This window comes from Oncorhynchus clarkii, chromosome 16, assembly GCF_045791955.1.
Source record: "Oncorhynchus clarkii lewisi isolate Uvic-CL-2024 chromosome 16, UVic_Ocla_1.0, whole genome shotgun sequence".
NCBI lineage: Eukaryota > Metazoa > Chordata > Actinopteri > Salmoniformes > Salmonidae > Oncorhynchus > Oncorhynchus clarkii.
Genome location: NC_092162.1, coordinates 74228648 through 74250728, shown reverse-complemented (window position 1 = coordinate 74250728; position 22081 = coordinate 74228648). Strand labels below are relative to the sequence as shown.

Sequence of the window (22081 nt, the reverse complement as noted above, 5' to 3'; positions counted from 1 at the left end):
GTGTTATTATTTTTTAATTGTTCTATTATTTTTTGTTTTGTTTTACGAAGCATGTGACGAATAAAGTTTAGATTTTTTTTTTCCCCGCTTAGGATCTCACTTGGTGAAGGCCACAGGAGTGACAATGGAAGACTGCAATAGCCATGTCTCTATCACTAACAAATACAGTCTTGGCTGGTAACTTTACAATTCACTCAAAAGACAAGGCATTCTGGGAAATATGCAAACGAGGCTCTACACTAAACAGTGTGTTAATTGAACACTGAAAAGCAGGGGTGTCCGGAAAGCCGCACTGAAAATGAGTTATATTTCTGCTGAAAAGGAGTTATATTTCTGCTGAAAAGTGTCGAACCATATAGACACTCGTGTTAAATGTAACACTGTCGGTCTTGATTTGATTGAGCGAAATGTAACCAATAGAATTGTTGTAAAATGGCAAACCCTGTCCCCCCCAAATGGGCTGCCTCCCGGCAGATATCTCACTCTGTGTCTTACCTCCAGAGGCAGAGCTGAAACTGCCCCAGCTGAGGGAGTTACCCCTGGGGGGGCATCAGATGGATGGTGCCCAGGGATTACTGCCCCTCCACGCCCTTTACCAGCCTGCTGCTGCCACCTCTACTGCCCTCACCAAGGCCGGGGCAACTAACACACAACAGCCTGAGGTGGCCAACGACAGTGAGTCCAACTCTCTCTATCTCACTCTCAATATATTTATTCGGTCAATTCATTATCGGCATGGGAAACGTATGTTTACAAAGCAAGTGAAATACATTTAAAATGGGTTAAATTGAGATGTGTGTAGGCCAATCCCATAATGTCAAAGTGGAATAATTATCTGGGAGGCTCTCCAATGCCTCGCGAAGAAGGGTACCTATTGGTATATAAATAAATAAAAAGCAGACATTTGAATATCCTTTTGAGCATGGTGAAGTTATTAATTACACTTTGGATGCAAATCAAAAATCAAATCAAATCAAATGTATTTATTAAGCCCTTCGTACATCAGCTGATATCTCAAAGTGCTGTACAGAAACCCAGCCTGAAACCCCAAACAGCAAGCAATGCAGGTGTAGAAGCACGGTGGCTAGGAAAAACTCCCTAGAAAAGGCCAAAACCTAGGAAGAAACCTAGAGAGGAACCAGGCTATCAGTGTGTATCAATACACTCAGTAACTACAAAGTTTACAATTGGCTCATTCATCCCCCTCCTCTCCCCTGTAACTATTCCCCAGGACGTTGCTGTGAAAGAGAATATGTCCTCAGTCAACTTACTTGGTAAAATAACAGATAAATAAATACTATAAAGATGTAGGCGTCCTTCCTGGCCACATCTGCAGTCCTCATGCCTCCTTGCAGCATGCCTAAGGTACGTTCACGCAGATGAGCAGGAACCCTGGGCATCTTTCTTTTAGTGTTTTTCCAGAGTCAGTAGAAAGGCCTCTTTAGTGTCCTAAGTTTTCATAACTGTGACCTTAATTGCCTATCGTCTGTAAGCTGTTAGTGTCTTAACAATCGTTCCACAGGTGCATGTTCATTAATTAATTGTTTATGGTTCATAGAACAACCATAGAAAACAGTGTTTAAACCTTTTACAATGATTTGGATTTTTACAGAGTTTATATCATACATCAATCAACCAATACATCTATTAATACATCAATTCAATCTCTCCCACCTCCAGCTCTGATCCTGAGGTCCCCATACCTCTCTGGAGTCCATCCTGTCCACTCTGTCTCCCTTCGCTACTCTGTCTCCTTCTAATGTTCTCTCTCTTCTCTCCAGCTCTGATCCTGAGGAACCTGGGTCCCCATACCTCCCTGGAGTCCATCCTGTCCACTCTGTCTCCCTTCGCTACTCTGTCCCCTTCGAATGTTCGACTGATCAAAGATAAGCAGACACAACTCAACCGGGGCTTCGCTTTCCTACAGCTGTCTACTATAGTGGTGAGGAGATACCAACAACTCTACTATAGTGGTGAGGAGATACCTACAGATGTATACTATAGTGGTGAGGAGATACCAACAACTCTCTACTATAGTGGTGAGGAGATACCTACAGATGTCTACTATAGTGGTGAGGAGGTACCGACAACTCTACTATAGTGGTGAGGAGATACCTACAGATGTCTACTATAGTGGTGAGGAGATACCTACAGCTGTCTACTATAGTGGTGGGGAGATACCTACAGCAGTCTACTGTAGTGGTGAGGAGATACCTACAGCTGTCTACTGTAGTGGTGAGGAGATACGGAAAGCAGTCTACTATAGTGGTGAGGAGATACCTACAGATGTCTACTATAGTGGTGAGGAGATACCAACAACTCTCTACTATAGTGGTGAGGAGATACCTACAGATGTCTACTATAGTGGTGAGGAGATACCTACAGATGTCTACTATAGTGGTGAGGAGATACCTACAGCAGTCTACTGTAGTGGGGAGGAGATACATACAGCTGTCTACTATAGTGGTGGGGAGATACCTACAGCAGTCTACTATAGTGGTGGGAGATACCTACAGCAGTCTACTGTAGTGGTGGGGAGATACCTACAGCTGTCTACTGTAGTGGTGAGGAGATACCTACAGCTGTCTACTATAGTGGTGAGGAGGTACCTACAGCTGTAGTGGTGGGGAGATACCTACAGCAGTCTACTGTAGTGGTGAGGAGATACCTACATCTGTAGTGGTGAGGAGATACCTACAGCTGTCTACTGTAGTGGTGAGGATATACGGAAAACAGTCTACTATAGTGGTGAGGAGGTACCTACAGCTGTAGTGGTGGGGAGATACCTACAGCAGTCTACTGTAGTGGTGAGGAGATACCTACATCTGTAGTGGTGAGGAGATACCTACAGCTGTCTACTATAGTGGTGAGGAGGTACCTACAGCTGTAGTGGTGGGGAGATACCTACAGCAGTCTACTGTAGTGGTGAGGAGATACCTACATCTGTAGTGGTGAGGAGATACCTACAGCTGTCTACTGTAGTGGTGAGGATATACGGAAAACAGTCTACTATAGTGGTGAGGAGATACCTACAGCTGTCTACTATAGTGGTGAGGAGATACCTACAGCTGTAGTGGTGGGGAGATACCTACAGCAGTCTACTGTAGTGGTGAGGAGATACCTACAGCTGTCTACTGTAGTGGTGGGGAGATACGGAAAGCAGCCTACTATAGTGGTGGGGAGATACCTACAGCTGTCTACTGTAGTGGTGATGAGATACCTACAGCTGTCTACTGTAGTGATGAGGAGATACGGAAAGCAGTCTACTATAGTGTTGAGGAGATACCTACAGCTGCCTACTATAGTGGTGAGGAGATACCTACAGCTGTAGTGGTGGGGAGATACCTACAGCTGTCTACTATAATGTTGAGGAGATATCTACAGCTGTCTACTATAGTGGTGAGGAGATACCTACAGCTGTCTACTGTAGTGGTGAGGAGATACCTACAGCAGTCTACTGTAGTGGTGAGGAGATACCTAGAGCTGTCTACTGTAGTGGTGGGGAGATACCTACAGCTGTCTACTGTAGTGGTGAGGAGATACCTACAGCTGTCTACTGTAGTGGTGAGGAGATACGGAAACCAGTCTACTATAGTGGTGAGGAGATACCTACAGCTGTCTACTATAGTGGTGAGGAGATACCTACACCTGTAGTGGTGAGGAGATACCTACAGCTGTCTACTGTAGTGGTGGGGAGATACCTACAGCTGTCTACTGTAGTGGTGAGGAGATACCTACAGCTGTCTACTGTAGTGGTGAGGAAGTACCGACAACTCTACTATAGTGGTGAGGAGATACCTACAGCTGTAATGGTGGGGAGATACCTACAGCTGTCTATTGTAGTTGTTTTAGATACCTACAGCTGTATTGGTGGGGAGATTCATACAGCTGTCTACTGTAGTGGTGGGGAGATACCTACAGCTGTAGTGGTGGGGAGATTCATACAGCTGTATTGGTGGGGAGATTCATACAGCTGTCTACAGTAGTGGTGGGGAGATACCTACAGCTGTATTGGTGGGGAGATACCTACAGCTGTATTGGTGGGGAGATTCATACAGCTGTCTACTGTAGTGGTGGGGAGATACCTACAGCTGTCTACTGTAGTGGTGGGGAGATACATACAGCTGTATTGGTGGGGAGATACCTACAGCTGTATTGGTGGGGAGATACATACAGCTGTATTGGTGGGGAGATACATACAGCTGTATTGGTGGGGAGATACATACAGCTGTATTGGTGGGGAGATACATACAGCTGTATTGGTGGGGAGATACCTACAGCAGTCTACTGTAGTGGGGAGGAGATACATACAGCTGTCTACTATAGTGGTGGGGAGATACCTACAGCTGTCTACTATAGTGATGAGGAGATACCTACAGCTGTCTACTGTAGTGATGAGGAGATACCTACAGCTGTCTACTATAGTGATGAGGAGATACCTACAGCTGTATTGGTGGGGAGATACCTACAGCTGTATTGGTGGGGAGATACATACAGCTGTATTGGTGGGGAGATACATACAGCTGTATTGGTGGGGAGATACATACAGCTGTATTGGTGGGGAGATACATACAGCTGTATTGGTGGGGAGATACATACAGCTGTATTGGTGGGGAGATACCTACAGCTGTCTACTGTAGTTGTTTTAGATACCTACAGCTGTAATGGTGGGGAGATACATACAGCTGTCTACTGTAGTGGTGGGGAGATACATACAGCTGTCTACTGTAGTAATTGTTTGACACTGTGTTTGTGTGTCTGCGTTCGTCCGTGTGTTGCAGGAAGCATCTCAGCTGCTCCAGATCCTGCAGGCCTTACAGCCAACTCTCTCTATAAACGGGAAGGCCATCTCTGTTGAGTTCGCCAAAGGATCCAAACGGTACACACAGAAACACAGAGAGACAGAAACACAGAGACACACAGAGAGACACACAGAGAGACACAGAGAGAGACACAGAGAGAGACACAGAGAGAGACACAGAGATACACACAGAGAGACAGAGAGACACAGAGAGAGACACAGAGAGACACAGAGAGACACACAGAGAGACACACAGAGAGACACACAGAGAGACACAGAGGGACACAGAGAGAGACACACAGAGAGACACACAGAGAGACACACAGAGAGACACACAGAGAGAGACAAACAGAGAGACACACAGAGAGACACACAGAGAGACACACAGAGAGACACAGAGGGACACAGAGAGAGACACACAGAGAGACACACAGAGAGACACAGACACACCACTGCCATTGTGAACTAAGACATATTTAGGGCCTGTTTCCCCAGACACAGTTGAAGCCTCAGTTCTCCATTGAATTTGTAGTCCAGGACTATGTTTAATCGTTAGTCTGTGTCGGGGAAACCAGCCTATATTCTTATAGTTTTTTAGGAAGGAATATGTTTTGTGCTTATGTTTCTCCCTCCCTCTCTCTCTCCCTTCCTCCCTCCCTCCCTCTCTCTTCCTCCCTCCGTCCCTCTCTCTCCCTTCCTCCCTCCCTCCCTCTCTAATCTCCCCATCCCTCCTCCCTCTCTCCTCCCTCCCTCTCTCCCCCTTCCTCCCTCCCTCTCTCTCCCACTTCCTCCCTCCCTCCCTCTCTCTCCCTTCCTCCCTCCCTCCCTCTCTAATCCATCTCCCCATCCCTCCTCCCTCTCTCCTCCCTCCTCCCTCTCTCCTCCCTCCCTCCCTCCCTCCCTCCCTCTCCCTCCCTCCCTCTCTCTCCCTCCCTCCCTCTCTTCAGGGATGTGTTTCTGACTGATGGTAGTAGAGTGAGTGCTGCTACAGCTGCCAGTACAGCCATCGCTGCTGCCCAGTGGTCTGTTACCCAGGTAACCATTCTAATAATATATAATATATAACCAGTACAGCCATCGCTGCTGCCCATTGGTCTGTTACCCAGGTAACCATTCTAATAATATATAACCAGTACAGCCATCTCTGCTGCACAGTGGTCTGTTACCCAGGTAACCATTCTAATAATATATAATATATAACCAGTACAGCCATCGCTGCTGCCCAGTGGTCTGTTACCCAGGTAACCATTCTAATAATATATAACCAGTACAGCCATCGCTGCTGCACAGTGGTCTGTTACCCAGGTAACCATTCTAATAATATATAATATATAACCAGTACAGCCATCGCTGCTGCCCAGTGGTCTGTTACCCAGGTAACCATTCTAATAATATATAACCAGTACAGCCATCGCTGCTGCACAGTGGTCTGTTACCCAGGTAACCATTCTAATAATATATAATATATAACCAGTACAGCCATCGCTGCTGCCCAGTGGTCTGTTACCCAGGTAACCATTCTAATAATATATAACCAGTACAGCCATCGCTGCTGCCCAGTGGTCTGTTACCCAGGTAACCATTCTAATAATATATAACCAGTACAGCCATCGCTGCTGCACAGTGGTCTGTTACCCAGGTAACCATTCTAATAATATATAACCAGTACAGCCATCTCTGCTGCACAGTGGTCTGTTACCCAGGTAACCATTCTAATAATATATAATATATAACCAGTACAGCCATCGCTGCTGCCCAGTGGTCTGTTACCCAGGTAACCATTCTAATAATATATAACCAGTACAGCCATCGCTGCTGACCAGTGGTCTGTTACCCAGGTAACCATTCTAATAATATATAATATATAACCAGTACAGCCATTGCTGCTGCCCAGTGGTCTGTTACCCAGGTAACCATTCTAATAATATATAACCAGTACAGCCATCGCTGCTGCCCAGTGGTCTGTTACCCAGGTAACCATTCTAATAATATATAACCAGTACAGCCATCGCTGCTGCCCAGTGGTCTGTTACCCAGGTAACCATTCTAATAATATATAATATATAACCAGTACAGCCATCGCTGCTGCACAGTGGTCTGTTACCCAGGTAACCATTCTAATAATATATAACCAGTACAGCCATCGCTGCTGCACAGTGGTCTGTTACCCAGGTAACCATTCTAATAATATATAATATATAACCAGTACAGCCATCGCTGCTGCCCAGTGGTCTGTTACCCAGGTAACCATTCTAATAATATATAATATATAACCAGTACAGCCATTGCTGCTGCCCAGTAGTCTGTTACCCAGGTAACCATTCTAATAATATATAACCAGTACAGCCATCGCTGCTGCCCAGTGGTCTGTTACCCAGGTAACCATTCTAATAATATATAACCAGTACAGCCATCGCTGCTGCCCAGTGGTCTGTTACCCAGGTAACCATTCTAATAATATATAACCAGTACCAGTACAGCCATCGCTGCTGCCCAGTGGTCTGTTACCCAGGTAACCATTCTAATAATATATAATATATAACCAGTACAGCCATCGCTGCTGCCCAGTGGTCTGTTACCCAGGTAACCATTCTAATAATATATAATATATAAGGTAACCAGTACAGCCATCGCTGCTGCCCAGTGGTCTGTTACCCAGGTAACCATTCTAATAATATATAATATATAACCAGTACAGCCATCGCTGCTGCCCAGTGGTCTGTTACCCAGGTAACCATTCTAATAATATATAACCAGTACAGCCATCGCTGCTGCCCAGTGGTCTGTTACCCAGGTAACCATTCTAATAATATATAACCAGTACAGCCATCGCTGCTGCCCAGTGGTCTGTTACCCAGGTAACCATTCTAATAATATATAATATATAACCAGTACAGCCATCGCTGCTGCCCAGTGGTCTGTTACCCAGGTAACCATTCTAATAATATATAACCAGTACAGCCATCGCTGCTGCCCAGTGGTCTGTTACCCAGGTAACCATTCTAATAATATATAACCAGTACAGCCATCGCTGCTGCCCAGTGGTCTGTTACCCAGGTAACCATTCTAATAATATATAACCAGTACAGCCATCGCTGCTGCCCAGTGGTCTGTTACCCAGGTAACCATTCTAATAATATATAACCAGTACAGCCATCGCTGCTGCCCAGTGGTCTGTTACCCAGGTAACCATTCTAATAATATATAATATATAACCAGTACAGCCATCGCTGCTGCCCAGTGGTCTGTTACCCAGGTAACCATTCTAATAATATATAATATATAACCAGTACAGCCATCGCTGCTGCCCAGTGGTCTGTTACCCAGGTAACCATTCTAATAATATATAATATAACCAGTACAGCCATCGCTGCTGCCCAGTGGTCTGTTACCCAGGTAACCATTCTAATAATATATAATATATAACCAGTACAGCCATCGCTGCTGCCCAGTGGTCTGTTACCCAGGTAACCATTCTAATAATATATAACCAGTACAGCCATCGCTGCTGCCCAGTGGTCTGTTACCCAGGTAACCATTCTAATAATATATAACCAGTACAGCCATCGCTGCTGCCCAGTGGTCTGTTACCCAGGTAACCATTCTAATAATATATAATATATAACCAGTACAGCCATCGCTGCTGCCCAGTGGTCTGTTACCCAGGTAACCATTCTAATAATATATAATATATAACCAGTACAGCCATCGCTGCTGCCCAGTGGTCTGTTACCCAGGTAACCATTCTAATAATATATAACCAGTACAGCCATCGCTGCTGCCCAGTGGTCTGTTACCCAGGTAACCATTCTAATAATATATAATATAACCAGTACAGCCATCGCTGCTGCACAGTGGTCTGTTACCCAGGTAACCATTCTAATAATATATAATATATAACCAGTACAGCCATCGCTGCTGCCCAGTGGTCTGTTACCCAGGTAACCATTCTAATAATATATAATATATAACCAGTACAGCCATCGCTGCTGCCCAGTGGTCTGTTACCCAGGTAACCATTCTAATAATATATAATATATAACCAGTACAGCCATCGCTGCTGCCCAGTGGTCTGTTACCCAGGTAACCATTCTAATAATATATAATATATAACCAGTACAGCCATCGCTGCTGCCCAGTGGTCTGTTACCCAGGTAACCATTCTAATAATATATAACCAGTACAGCCATCGCTGCTGCCCAGTGGTCTGTTACCCAGGTAACCATTCTAATAATATATAATATATAACCAGTACAGCCATCGCTGCTGCCCAGTGGTCTGTTACCCAGGTAACCATTCTAATAATATATAATATATAACCAGTACAGCCATCGCTGCTGCCCAGTGGTCTGTTACCCAGGTAACCATTCTAATAATATATAATATATAACCAGTACAGCCATCGCTGCTGCCCAGTGGTCTGTTACCCAGGTAACCATTCTAATAATATATAATATATAACCAGTACAGCCATCGCTGCTGCCCAGTGGTCTGTTACCCAGGTAACCATTCTAATAATATATAACCAGTACAGCCATCGCTGCTGCCCAGTGGTCTGTTACCCAGGTAACCATTCTAATAATATATAATATATAACCAGTACAGCCATCGCTGCTGCCCAGTGGTCTGTTACCCAGGTAACCATTCTAATAATATATAATATATAACCAGTACAGCCATCGCTGCTGCCCAGTGGTCTGTTACCCAGGTAACCATTCTAATAATATATAATATATAACCAGTACAGCCATCGCTGCTGCCCAGTGGTCTGTTACCCAGGTAACCATTCTAATAATATATAACCAGTACAGCCATCGCTGCTGCCCAGTGGTCTGTTACCCAGGTAACCATTCTAATAATATATAACCAGTACAGCCATCGCTGCTGCCCAGTGGTCTGTTACCCAGGTAACCATTCTAATAATATATAACCAGTACAGCCATCGCTGCTGCCCAGTGGTCTGTTACCCAGGTAACCATTCTAATAATATATAATATATAACCAGTACAGCCATCGCTGCTGCCCAGTGGTCTGTTACCCAGGTAACCATTCTAATAATATATAACCAGTACAGCCATCGCTGCTGCCCAGTGGTCTGTTACCCAGGTAACCATTCTAATAATATATAACCAGTACAGCCATCGCTGCTGCCCAGTGGTCTGTTACCCAGGTAACCATTCTAATAATATATAATATATAACCAGTACAGCCATCGCTGCTGCCCAGTGGTCTGTTACCCAGGTAACCATTCTAATAATATATAACCAGTACAGCCATCGCTGCTGCCCAGTGGTCTGTTACCCAGGTAACCATTCTAATAATATATAATATATAACCAGTACAGCCATCGCTGCTGCCCAGTGGTCTGTTACCCAGGTAACCATTCTAATAATATATAACCAGTACAGCCATCGCTGCTGCCCAGTGGTCTGTTACCCAGGTAACCATTCTAATAATATATAATATATAACCAGTACAGCCATCGCTGCTGCCCAGTGGTCTGTTACCCAGGTAACCATTCTAATAATATATAACCAGTACAGCCATCGCTGCTGCCCAGTGGTCTGTTACCCAGGTAACCATTCTAATAATATATAATATATAACCAGTACAGCCATCGCTGCTGCCCAGTGGTCTGTTACCCAGGTAACCATTCTAATAATATATAACCAGTACAGCCATCGCTGCTGCCCAGTGGTCTGTTACCCAGGTAACCATTCTAATAATATATAATATATAACCAGTACAGCCATCGCTGCTGCCCAGTGGTCTGTTACCCAGGTAACCATTCTAATAATATATAATATATAACCAGTACAGCCATCGCTGCTGCCCAGTGGTCTGTTACCCAGGTAACCATTCTAATAATATATAACCAGTACAGCCATCGCTGCTGCCCAGTGGTCTGTTACCCAGGTAACCATTCTAATAATATATAACCAGTACAGCCATCGCTGCTGCCCAGTGGTCTGTTACCCAGGTAACCATTCTAATAATATATAACCAGTACAGCCATCGCTGCTGCCCAGTGGTCTGTTACCCAGGTAACCATTCTAATAATATATAACCAGTACAGCCATCGCTGCTGCCCAGTGGTCTGTTACCCAGGTAACCATTCTAATAATATATAACCAGTACAGCCATCGCTGCTGCCCAGTGGTCTGTTACCCAGGTAACCATTCTAATAATATATAACCAGTACAGCCATCGCTGCTGCCCAGTGGTCTGTTACCCAGGTAACCATTCTAATAATATATAACCAGTACAGCCATCGCTGCTGCCCAGTGGTCTGTTACCCAGGTAACCATTCTAATAATATATAACCAGTACAGCCATCGCTGCTGCCCAGTGGTCTGTTACCCAGGTAACCATTCTAAATATATAATATATAACCAGTACAGCCATCGCTGCTGCCCAGTGGTCTGTTACCCAGGTAACCATTCTAATAATATATAACCAGTACAGCCATCGCTGCTGCCCAGTGGTCTGTTACCCAGGTAACCATTCTAATAATATATAATATATAACCAGTACAGCCATCGCTGCTGCCCAGTGGTCTGTTACCCAGGTAACCATTCTAATAATATATAACCAGTACAGCCATCGCTGCTGCCCAGTGGTCTGTTACCCAGGTAACCATTCTAATAATATAATATATAACCAGTACAGCCATCGCTGCTGCCCAGTGGTCTGTTACCCAGGTAACCATTCTAATAATATATAATATATAACCAGTACAGCCATCGCTGCTGCCCAGTGGTCTGTTACCCAGGTAACCATTCTAATAATATATAACCAGTACAGCCATCGCTGCTGCCCAGTGGTCTGTTACCCAGGTAACCATTCTAATAATATAATATATAACCAGTACAGCCATCGCTGCTGCCCAGTGGTCTGTTACCCAGGTAACCATTCTAATAATATATAACCAGTACAGCCATCGCTGCTGCCCAGTGGTCTGTTACCCAGGTAACCATTCTAATAATATATAACCAGTACAGCCATCGCTGCTGCCCAGTGGTCTGTTACCCAGGTAACCATTCTAATAATATATAACCAGTACAGCCATCGCTGCTGCCCAGTGGTCTGTTACCCAGGTAACCATTCTAATAATATATAACCAGTACAGCCATCGCTGCTGCCCAGTGGTCTGTTACCCAGGTAACCATTCTAATAATATATAACCAGTACAGCCATCGCTGCTGCCCAGTGGTCTGTTACCCAGGTAACCATTCTAATAATATATAACCAGTACAGCCATCGCTGCTGCCCAGTGGTCTGTTACCCAGGTAACCATTCTAATAATATATAATATATAACCAGTACAGCCATCGCTGCTGCCCAGTGGTCTGTTACCCAGGTAACCATTCTAATAATATATAATATATAACCAGTACAGCCATCGCTGCTGCCCAGTGGTCTGTTACCCAGGTAACCATTCTAATAATATATAACCAGTACAGCCATCGCTGCTGCCCAGTGGTCTGTTACCCAGGTAACCATTCTAATAATATATAATATATAACCAGTACAGCCATCGCTGCTGCCCAGTGGTCTGTTACCCAGGTAACCATTCTAATAATATATAATATATAACCAGTACAGCCATCGCTGCTGCCCAGTGGTCTGTTACCCAGGTAACCATTCTAATAATATATAACCAGTACAGCCATCGCTGCTGCCCAGTGGTCTGTTACCCAGGTAACCATTCTAATAATATATAACCAGTACAGCCATCGCTGCTGCCCAGTGGTCTGTTACCCAGGTAACCATTCTAATAATATATAACCAGTACAGCCATCGCTGCTGCCCAGTGGTCTGTTACCCAGGTAACCATTCTAATAATATATAACCAGTACAGCCATCGCTGCTGCCCAGTGGTCTGTTACCCAGGTAACCATTCTAATAATATATAATATATAACCAGTACAGCCATCGCTGCTGCCCAGTGGTCTGTTACCCAGGTAACCATTCTAATAATATATAATATATAACCAGTACAGCCATCGCTGCTGCCCAGTGGTCTGTTACCCAGGTAACCATTCTAATAATATATAACCAGTACAGCCATCGCTGCTGCCCAGTGGTCTGTTACCCAGGTAACCATTCTAATAATATATAATATATAACCAGTACAGCCATCGCTGCTGCCCAGTGGTCTGTTACCCAGGTAACCATTCTAATAATATATAACCAGTACAGCCATCGCTGCTGCCCAGTGGTCTGTTACCCAGGTAACCATTCTAATAATATATAATATATAACCAGTACAGCCATCGCTGCTGCCCAGTGGTCTGTTACCCAGGTAACCATTCTAATAATATATAATATATAACCAGTACAGCCATCGCTGCTGCCCAGTGGTCTGTTACCCAGGTAACCATTCTAATAATATATAATATATAACCAGTACAGCCATCGCTGCTGCCCAGTGGTCTGTTACCCAGGTAACCATTCTAATAATATATAATATATAACCAGTACAGCCATCGCTGCTGCCCAGTGGTCTGTTACCCAGGTAACCATTCTAATAATATATAATATATAACCAGTACAGCCATCGCTGCTGCCCAGTGGTCTGTTACCCAGGTAACCATTCTAATAATATATAACCAGTACAGCCATCGCTGCTGCCCAGTGGTCTGTTACCCAGGTAACCATTCTAATAATATATAATATATAACCAGTACAGCCATCGCTGCTGCCCAGTGGTCTGTTACCCAGGTAACCATTCTAATAATATATAACCAGTACAGCCATCGCTGCTGCCCAGTGGTCTGTTACCCAGGTAACCATTCTAATAATATATAACCAGTACAGCCATCGCTGCTGCCCAGTGGTCTGTTACCCAGGTAACCATTCTAATAATATATAATATATAACCAGTACAGCCATCGCTGCTGCCCAGTGGTCTGTTACCCAGGTAACCATTCTAATAATATATAATATATAACCAGTACAGCCATCGCTGCTGCCCAGTGGTCTGTTACCCAGGTAACCATTCTAATAATATATAACCAGTACAGCCATCGCTGCTGCCCAGTGGTCTGTTACCCAGGTAACCATTCTAATAATATATAATATATAACCAGTACAGCCATCGCTGCTGCCCAGTGGTCTGTTACCCAGGTAACCATTCTAATAATATATAACCAGTACAGCCATCGCTGCTGCCCAGTGGTCTGTTACCCAGGTAACCATTCTAATAATATATAATATATAACCAGTACAGCCATCGCTGCTGCCCAGTGGTCTGTTACCCAGGTAACCATTCTAATAATATATAACCAGTACAGCCATCGCTGCTGCCCAGTGGTCTGTTACCCAGGTAACCATTCTAATAATATATAATATATAACCAGTACAGCCATCGCTGCTGCCCAGTGGTCTGTTACCCAGGTAACCATTCTAATAATATATAACCAGTACAGCCATCGCTGCTGCCCAGTGGTCTGTTACCCAGGTAACCATTCTAATAATATATAATATATAACCAGTACAGCCATCGCTGCTGCCCAGTGGTCTGTTACCCAGGTAACCATTCTAATAATATATAATATATAACCAGTACAGCCATCGCTGCTGCCCAGTGGTCTGTTACCCAGGTAACCATTCTAATAATATATAATATATAACCAGTACAGCCATCGCTGCTGCCCAGTGGTCTGTTACCCAGGTAACCATTCTAATAATATATAATATATAACCAGTACAGCCATCGCTGCTGCCCAGTGGTCTGTTACCCAGGTAACCATTCTAATAATATATAACCAGTACAGCCATCGCTGCTGCCCAGTGGTCTGTTACCCAGGTAACCATTCTAATAATATATAATATATAACCAGTACAGCCATCGCTGCTGCCCAGTGGTCTGTTACCCAGGTAACCATTCTAATAATATATAATATATAACCAGTACAGCCATCGCTGCTGCCCAGTGGTCTGTTACCCAGGTAACCATTCTAATAATATATAACCAGTACAGCCATCGCTGCTGCCCAGTGGTCTGTTACCCAGGTAACCATTCTAATAATATATAACCAGTACAGCCATCGCTGCTGCCCAGTGGTCTGTTACCCAGGTAACCATTCTAATAATATATAACCAGTACAGCCATCGCTGCTGCCCAGTGGTCTGTTACCCAGGTAACCATTCTAATAATATATAATATATAACCAGTACAGCCATCGCTGCTGCCCAGTGGTCTGTTACCCAGGTAACCATTCTAATAATATATAATATATAACCAGTACAGCCATCGCTGCTGCCCAGTGGTCTGTTACCCAGGTAACCATTCTAATAATATATAACCAGTACAGCCATCGCTGCTGCCCAGTGGTCTGTTACCCAGGTAACCATTCTAATAATATATAACCAGTACAGCCATCGCTGCTGCCCAGTGGTCTGTTACCCAGGTAACCATTCTAATAATATATAACCAGTACAGCCATCGCTGCTGCCCAGTGGTCTGTTACCCAGGTAACCATTCTAATAATATATAATATATAACCAGTACAGCCATCGCTGCTGCCCAGTGGTCTGTTACCCAGGTAACCATTCTAATAATATATAACCAGTACAGCCATCGCTGCTGCCCAGTGGTCTGTTACCCAGGTAACCATTCTAATAATATATAACCAGTACAGCCATCGCTGCTGCCCAGTGGTCTGTTACCCAGGTAACCATTCTAATAATATATAACCAGTACAGCCATCGCTGCTGCCCAGTGGTCTGTTACCCAGGTAACCATTCTAATAATATATAACCAGTACAGCCATCGCTGCTGCCCAGTGGTCTGTTACCCAGGTAACCATTCTAATAATATATAACCAGTACAGCCATCGCTGCTGCCCAGTGGTCTGTTACCCAGGTAACCATTCTAATAATATATAACCAGTACAGCCATCGCTGCTGCCCAGTGGTCTGTTACCCAGGTAACCATTCTAATAATATATAACCAGTACAGCCATCGCTGCTGCCCAGTGGTCTGTTACCCAGGTAACCATTCTAATAATATATAACCAGTACAGCCATCGCTGCTGCCCAGTGGTCTGTTACCCAGGTAACCATTCTAATAATATATAACCAGTACAGCCATCGCTGCTGCCCAGTGGTCTGTTACCCAGGTAACCATTCTAATAATATATAATATATAACCAGTACAGCCATCGCTGCTGCCCAGTGGTCTGTTACCCAGGTAACCATTCTAATAATATATAACCAGTACAGCCATCGCTGCTGCCCAGTGGTCTGTTACCCAGGTAACCATTCTAATAATATATAATATATAACCAGTACAGCCATCGCTGCTGCCCAGTGGTCTGTTACCCAGGTAACCATTCTAATAATATATAACCAGTACAGCCATCGCTGCTGCCCAGTGGTCTGTTACCCAGGTAACCATTCTAATAATATATAATATATAACCAGTACAGCCATCGCTGCTGCCCAGTGGTCTGTTACCCAGGTAACCATTCTAATAATATATAATATATAACCAGTACAGCCATCGCTGCTGCCCAGTGGTCTGTTACCCAGGTAACCATTCTAATAATATATAACCAGTACAGCCATCGCTGCTGCCCAGTGGTCTGTTACCCAGGTAACCATTCTAATAATATATAACCAGTACAGCCATCGCTGCTGCCCAGTGGTCTGTTACCCAGGTAACCATTCTAATAATATATAATATATAACCAGTACAGCCATCGCTGCTGCCCAGTGGTCTGTTACCCAGGTAACCATTCTAATAATATATAATATATAACCAGTACAGCCATCGCTGCTGCCCAGTGGTCTGTTACCCAGGTAACCATTCTAATAATATATAACCAGTACAGCCATCGCTGCTGCCCAGTGGTCTGTTACCCAGGTAACCATTCTAATAATATATAATATATAACCAGTACAGCCATCGCTGCTGCCCAGTGGTCTGTTACCCAGGTAACCATTCTAATAATATATAATATATAACCAGTACAGCCATCGCTGCTGCCCAGTGGTCTGTTACCCAGGTAACCATTCTAATAATATATAATATATAACCAGTACAGCCATCGCTGCTGCCCAGTGGTCTGTTACCCAGGTAACCATTCTAATAATATATAACCAGTACAGCCATCGCTGCTGCCCAGTGGTCTGTTACCCAGGTAACCATTCTAATAATATATAATATATAACCAGTACAGCCATCGCTGCTGCCCAGTGGTCTGTTACCCAGGTAACCATTCTAATAATATATAACCAGTACAGCCATCGCTGCTGCCCAGTGGTCTGTTACCCAGGTAACCATTCTAATAATATATAATATATAACCAGTACAGCCATCGCTGCTGCCCAGTGGTCTGTTACCCAGGTAACCATTCTAATAATATATAATATATAACCAGTACAGCCATCGCTGCTGCCCAGTGGTCTGTTACCCAGGTAACCATTCTAATAATATATAATATATAACCAGTACAGCCATCGCTGCTGCCCAGTGGTCTGTTACCCAGGTAACCATTCTAATAATATATAACCAGTACAGCCATCGCTGCTGCCCAGTGGTCTGTTACCCAGGTAACCATTCTAATAATATATAATATATAACCAGTACAGCCATCGCTGCTGCCCAGTGGTCTGTTACCCAGGTAACCATTCTAATAATATATAACCAGTACAGCCATCGCTGCTGCCCAGTGGTCTGTTACCCAGGTAACCATTCTAATAATATATAATATATAACCAGTACAGCCATCGCTGCTGCCCAGTGGTCTGTTACCCAGGTAACCATTCTAATAATATATAACCAGTACAGCCATCGCTGCTGCCCAGTGGTCTGTTACCCAGGTAACCATTCTAATAATATATAATATATAACCAGTACAGCCATCGCTGCTGCCCAGTGGTCTGTTACCCAGGTAACCATTCTAATAATATATAACCAGTACAGCCATCGCTGCTGCCCAGTGGTCTGTTACCCAGGTAACCATTCTAATAATATATAATATATAACCAGTACAGCCATCGCTGCTGCCCAGTGGTCTGTTACCCAGGTAACCATTCTAATAATATATAATATATAACCAGTACAGCCATCGCTGCTGCCCAGTGGTCTGTTACCCAGGTAACCATTCTAATAATATATAATATATAACCAGTACAGCCATCGCTGCTGCCCAGTGGTCTGTTACCCAGGTAACCATTCTAATAATATATAATATATAACCAGTACAGCCATCGCTGCTGCCCAGTGGTCTGTTACCCAGGTAACCATTCTAATAATATATAACCAGTACAGCCATCGCTGCTGCCCAGTGGTCTGTTACCCAGGTAACCATTCTAATAATATATAATATATAACCAGTACAGCCATCGCTGCTGCCCAGTGGTCTGTTACCCAGGTAACCATTCTAATAATATATAATATATAACCAGTACAGCCATCGCTGCTGCCCAGTGGTCTGTTACCCAGGTAACCATTCTAATAATATATAATATATAACCAGTACAGCCATCGCTGCTGCCCAGTGGTCTGTTACCCAGGTAACCATTCTAATAATATATAATATATAACCAGTACAGCCATCGCTGCTGCCCAGTGGTCTGTTACCCAGGTAACCATTCTAATAATATATAATATATAACCAGTACAGCCATCGCTGCTGCCCAGTGGTCTGTTACCCAGGTAACCATTCTAATAATATATAACCAGTACAGCCATCGCTGCTGCCCAGTGGTCTGTTACCCAGGTAACCATTCTAATAATATATAATATATAACCAGTACAGCCATCGCTGCTGCCCAGTGGTCTGTTACCCAGGTAACCATTCTAATAATATATAACCAGTACAGCCATCGCTGCTGCCCAGTGGTCTGTTACCCAGGTAACCATTCTAATAATATATAATATATAACCAGTACAGCCATCGCTGCTGCCCAGTGGTCTGTTACCCAGGTAACCATTCTAATAATATATAATATATAACCAGTACAGCCATCGCTGCTGCCCAGTGGTCTGTTACCCAGGTAACCATTCTAATAATATATAATATATAACCAGTACAGCCATCGCTGCTGCCCAGTGGTCTGTTACCCAGGTAACCATTCTAATAATATATAACCAGTACAGCCATCGCTGCTGCCCAGTGGTCTGTTACCCAGGTAACCATTCTAATAATATATAATATATAACCAGTACAGCCATCGCTGCTGCCCAGTGGTCTGTTACCCAGGTAACCATTCTAATAATATATAACCAGTACAGCCATCGCTGCTGCCCAGTGGTCTGTTACCCAGGTAACCATTCTAATAATATATAATATATAACCAGTACAGCCATCGCTGCTGCCCAGTGGTCTGTTACCCAGGTAACCATTCTAATAATATATAATATATAACCAGTACAGCCATCGCTGCTGCCCAGTGGTCTGTTACCCAGGTAACCATTCTAATAATATATAATATATAACCAGTACAGCCATCGCTGCTGCCCAGTGGTCTGTTACCCAGGTAACCATTCTAATAATATATAACCAGTACAGCCATCGCTGCTGCCCAGTGGTCTGTTACCCAGGTAACCATTCTAATAATATATAATATATAACCAGTACAGCCATCGCTGCTGCCCAGTGGTCTGTTACCCAGGTAACCATTCTAATAATATATAATATATAACCAGTACAGCCATCGCTGCTGCCCAGTGGTCTGTTACCCAGGTAACCATTCTAATAATATATAATATATAACCAGTACAGCCATCGCTGCTGCCCAGTGGTCTGTTACCCAGGTAACCATTCTAATAATATATAATATATAACCAGTACAGCCATCGCTGCTGCCCAGTGGTCTGTTACCCAGGTAACCATTCTAATAATATATAACCAGTACAGCCATCGCTGCTGCCCAGTGGTCTGTTACCCAGGTAACCATTCTAATAATATATAATACAGCCATCGCTGCTGCCCATACCCAGGTAACCATTCTAATAATATATAATATATAACCAGTACAGCCATCGCTGCTGCCCAGTGGTCTGTTACCCAGGTAACCATTCTAATAATATATAATATATAACCAGTACAGCCATCGCTGCTGCCCAGTGGTCTGTTACCCAGGTAACCATTCTAATAATATATAATATATAACCAGTACAGCCATCGCTGCTGCCCAGTGGTCTGTTACCCAGGTAACCATTCTAATAATATATAATATATAACCAGTACAGCCATCGCTGCTGCCCAGTGGTCTGTTACCCAGGTAACCATTCTAATAATATATAACCAGTACAGCCATCGCTGCTGCCCAGTGGTCTGTTACCCAGGTAACCATTCTAATAATATATAATATATAACCAGTACAGCCATCGCTGCTGCCCAGTGGTCTGTTACCCAGGTAACCATTCTAATAATATATAATATATAACCAGTACAGCCATCGCTGCTGCCCAGTGGTCTGTTACCCAGGTAACCATTCTAATAATATATAACCAGTACAGCCATCGCTGCTGCCCAGTGGTCTGTTACCCAGGTAACCATTCTAATAATATATAACCAGTACAGCCATCGCTGCTGCCCAGTGGTCTGTTACCCAGGTAACCATTCTAATAATATATAACCAGTACAGCCATCGCTGCTGCCCAGTGGTCTGTTACCCAGGTAACCATTCTAATAATATATAACCAGTACAGCCATCGCTGCTGCCCAGTGGTCTGTTACCCAGGTAACCATTCTAATAATATATAACCAGTACAGCCATCGCTGCTGCCCAGTGGTCTGTTACCCAGGTAACCATTCTAATAATATATAACCAGTACAGCCATCGCTGCTGCCCAGTGGTCTGTTACCCAGGTAACCATTCTAATAATATATAACCAGTACAGCCATCGCTGCTGCCCAGTGGTCTGTTACCCAGGTAACCATTCTAATAATATATAACCAGTACAGCCATCGCTGCTGCCCAGTGGTCTGTTACCCAGGTAACCATTCTAATAATATATAACCAGTACAGCCATCGCTGCTGCCCAGTGGTCTGTTACCCAGGTAACCATTCTAATAATATATAACCAGTACAGCCATCGCTGCTGCCCAGTGGTCTGTTACCCAGGTAACCATTCTAATAATAATATATATACCAGTACAGCCATCGCTGCTGCCCAGTGGTCTGTTACCCAGGTAACCATTCTAATAATATATAACCAGTACAGCCATCGCTGCTGCCCAGTGGTCTGTTACCCAGGTAACCATTCTAATAATATATAATATATAACCAGTACAGCCATCGCTGCTGCCCAGTGGTCTGTTACCCAGGTAACCATTCTAATAATATATAACCAGTACAGCCATCGCTGCTGCCCAGTGGTCTGTTACCCAGGTAACCATTCTAATAATATAATATATAACCAGTACAGCCATCGCTGCTGCCCAGTGGTCTGTTACCCAGGTAACCATTCTAATAATATATAATATATAACCAGTACAGCCATCGCTGCTGCCCAGTGGTCTGTTACCCAGGTAACCATTCTAATAATATATAACCAGTACAGCCATCGCTGCTGCCCAGTGGTCTGTTACCCAGGTAACCATTCTAATAATATATATATAACCAGTACAGCCATCGCTGCTGCCCAGTGGTCTGTTACCCAGGTAACCATTCTAATAATATATAATATATAACCAGTACAGCCATCGCTGCTGCCCAGTGGTCTGTTACCCAGGTAACCATTCTAATAATATATAATATATAACCAGTACAGCCATCGCTGCTGCCCAGTGGTCTGTTACCCAGGTAACCATTCTAATAATATATAACCAGTACAGCCATCGCTGCTGCCCAGTGGTCTGTTACCCAGGTAACCATTCTAATAATATATAACCAGTACAGCCATCGCTGCTGCCCAGTGGTCTGTTACCCAGGTAACCATTCTAATAATATATAACCAGTACAGCCATCGCTGCTGCCCAGTGGTCTGTTACCCAGGTAACCATTCTAATAATATATAATATATAACCAGTACAGCCATCGCTGCTGCCCAGTGGTCTGTTACCCAGGTAACCATTCTAATAATATATAACCAGTACAGCCATCGCTGCTGCCCAGTGGTCTGTTACCCAGGTAACCATTCTAATAATATATAATATATAACCAGTACAGCCATCGCTGCTGCCCAGTGGTCTGTTACCCAGGTAACCATTCTAATAATATATAATATATAACCAGTACAGCCATCGCTGCTGCCCAGTGGTCTGTTACCCAGGTAACCATTCTAATAATATATAATATATAACCAGTACAGCCATC

At 43.8% G+C, this 22081-nt stretch overlaps 1 protein-coding gene across 4 annotated transcripts in view; it reads left to right on the top strand.

Moving 5' to 3' along the window:
- The window catches only part of LOC139369013 (RNA binding motif protein 10), an 85120-nt gene that overhangs the window by 33091 nt on the left and 29948 nt on the right, over nucleotides 1-22081 (top strand). For 3 of the 4 annotated variants that reach the window (XM_071108581.1, XM_071108583.1, XM_071108580.1), the window contains exons 7-10: nucleotides 502-675; nucleotides 1782-1942; nucleotides 4782-4879; nucleotides 5749-5836. In XM_071108581.1, the coding sequence (XP_070964682.1) occupies nucleotides 502-675; nucleotides 1782-1942; nucleotides 4782-4879; nucleotides 5749-5836 (521 nt within the window). The remainder of the gene's footprint in view (nucleotides 1-501; nucleotides 676-1781; nucleotides 1943-4781; nucleotides 4880-5748; nucleotides 5837-22081) is intronic. The other variant, XM_071108582.1, reaches the window with a different exon arrangement.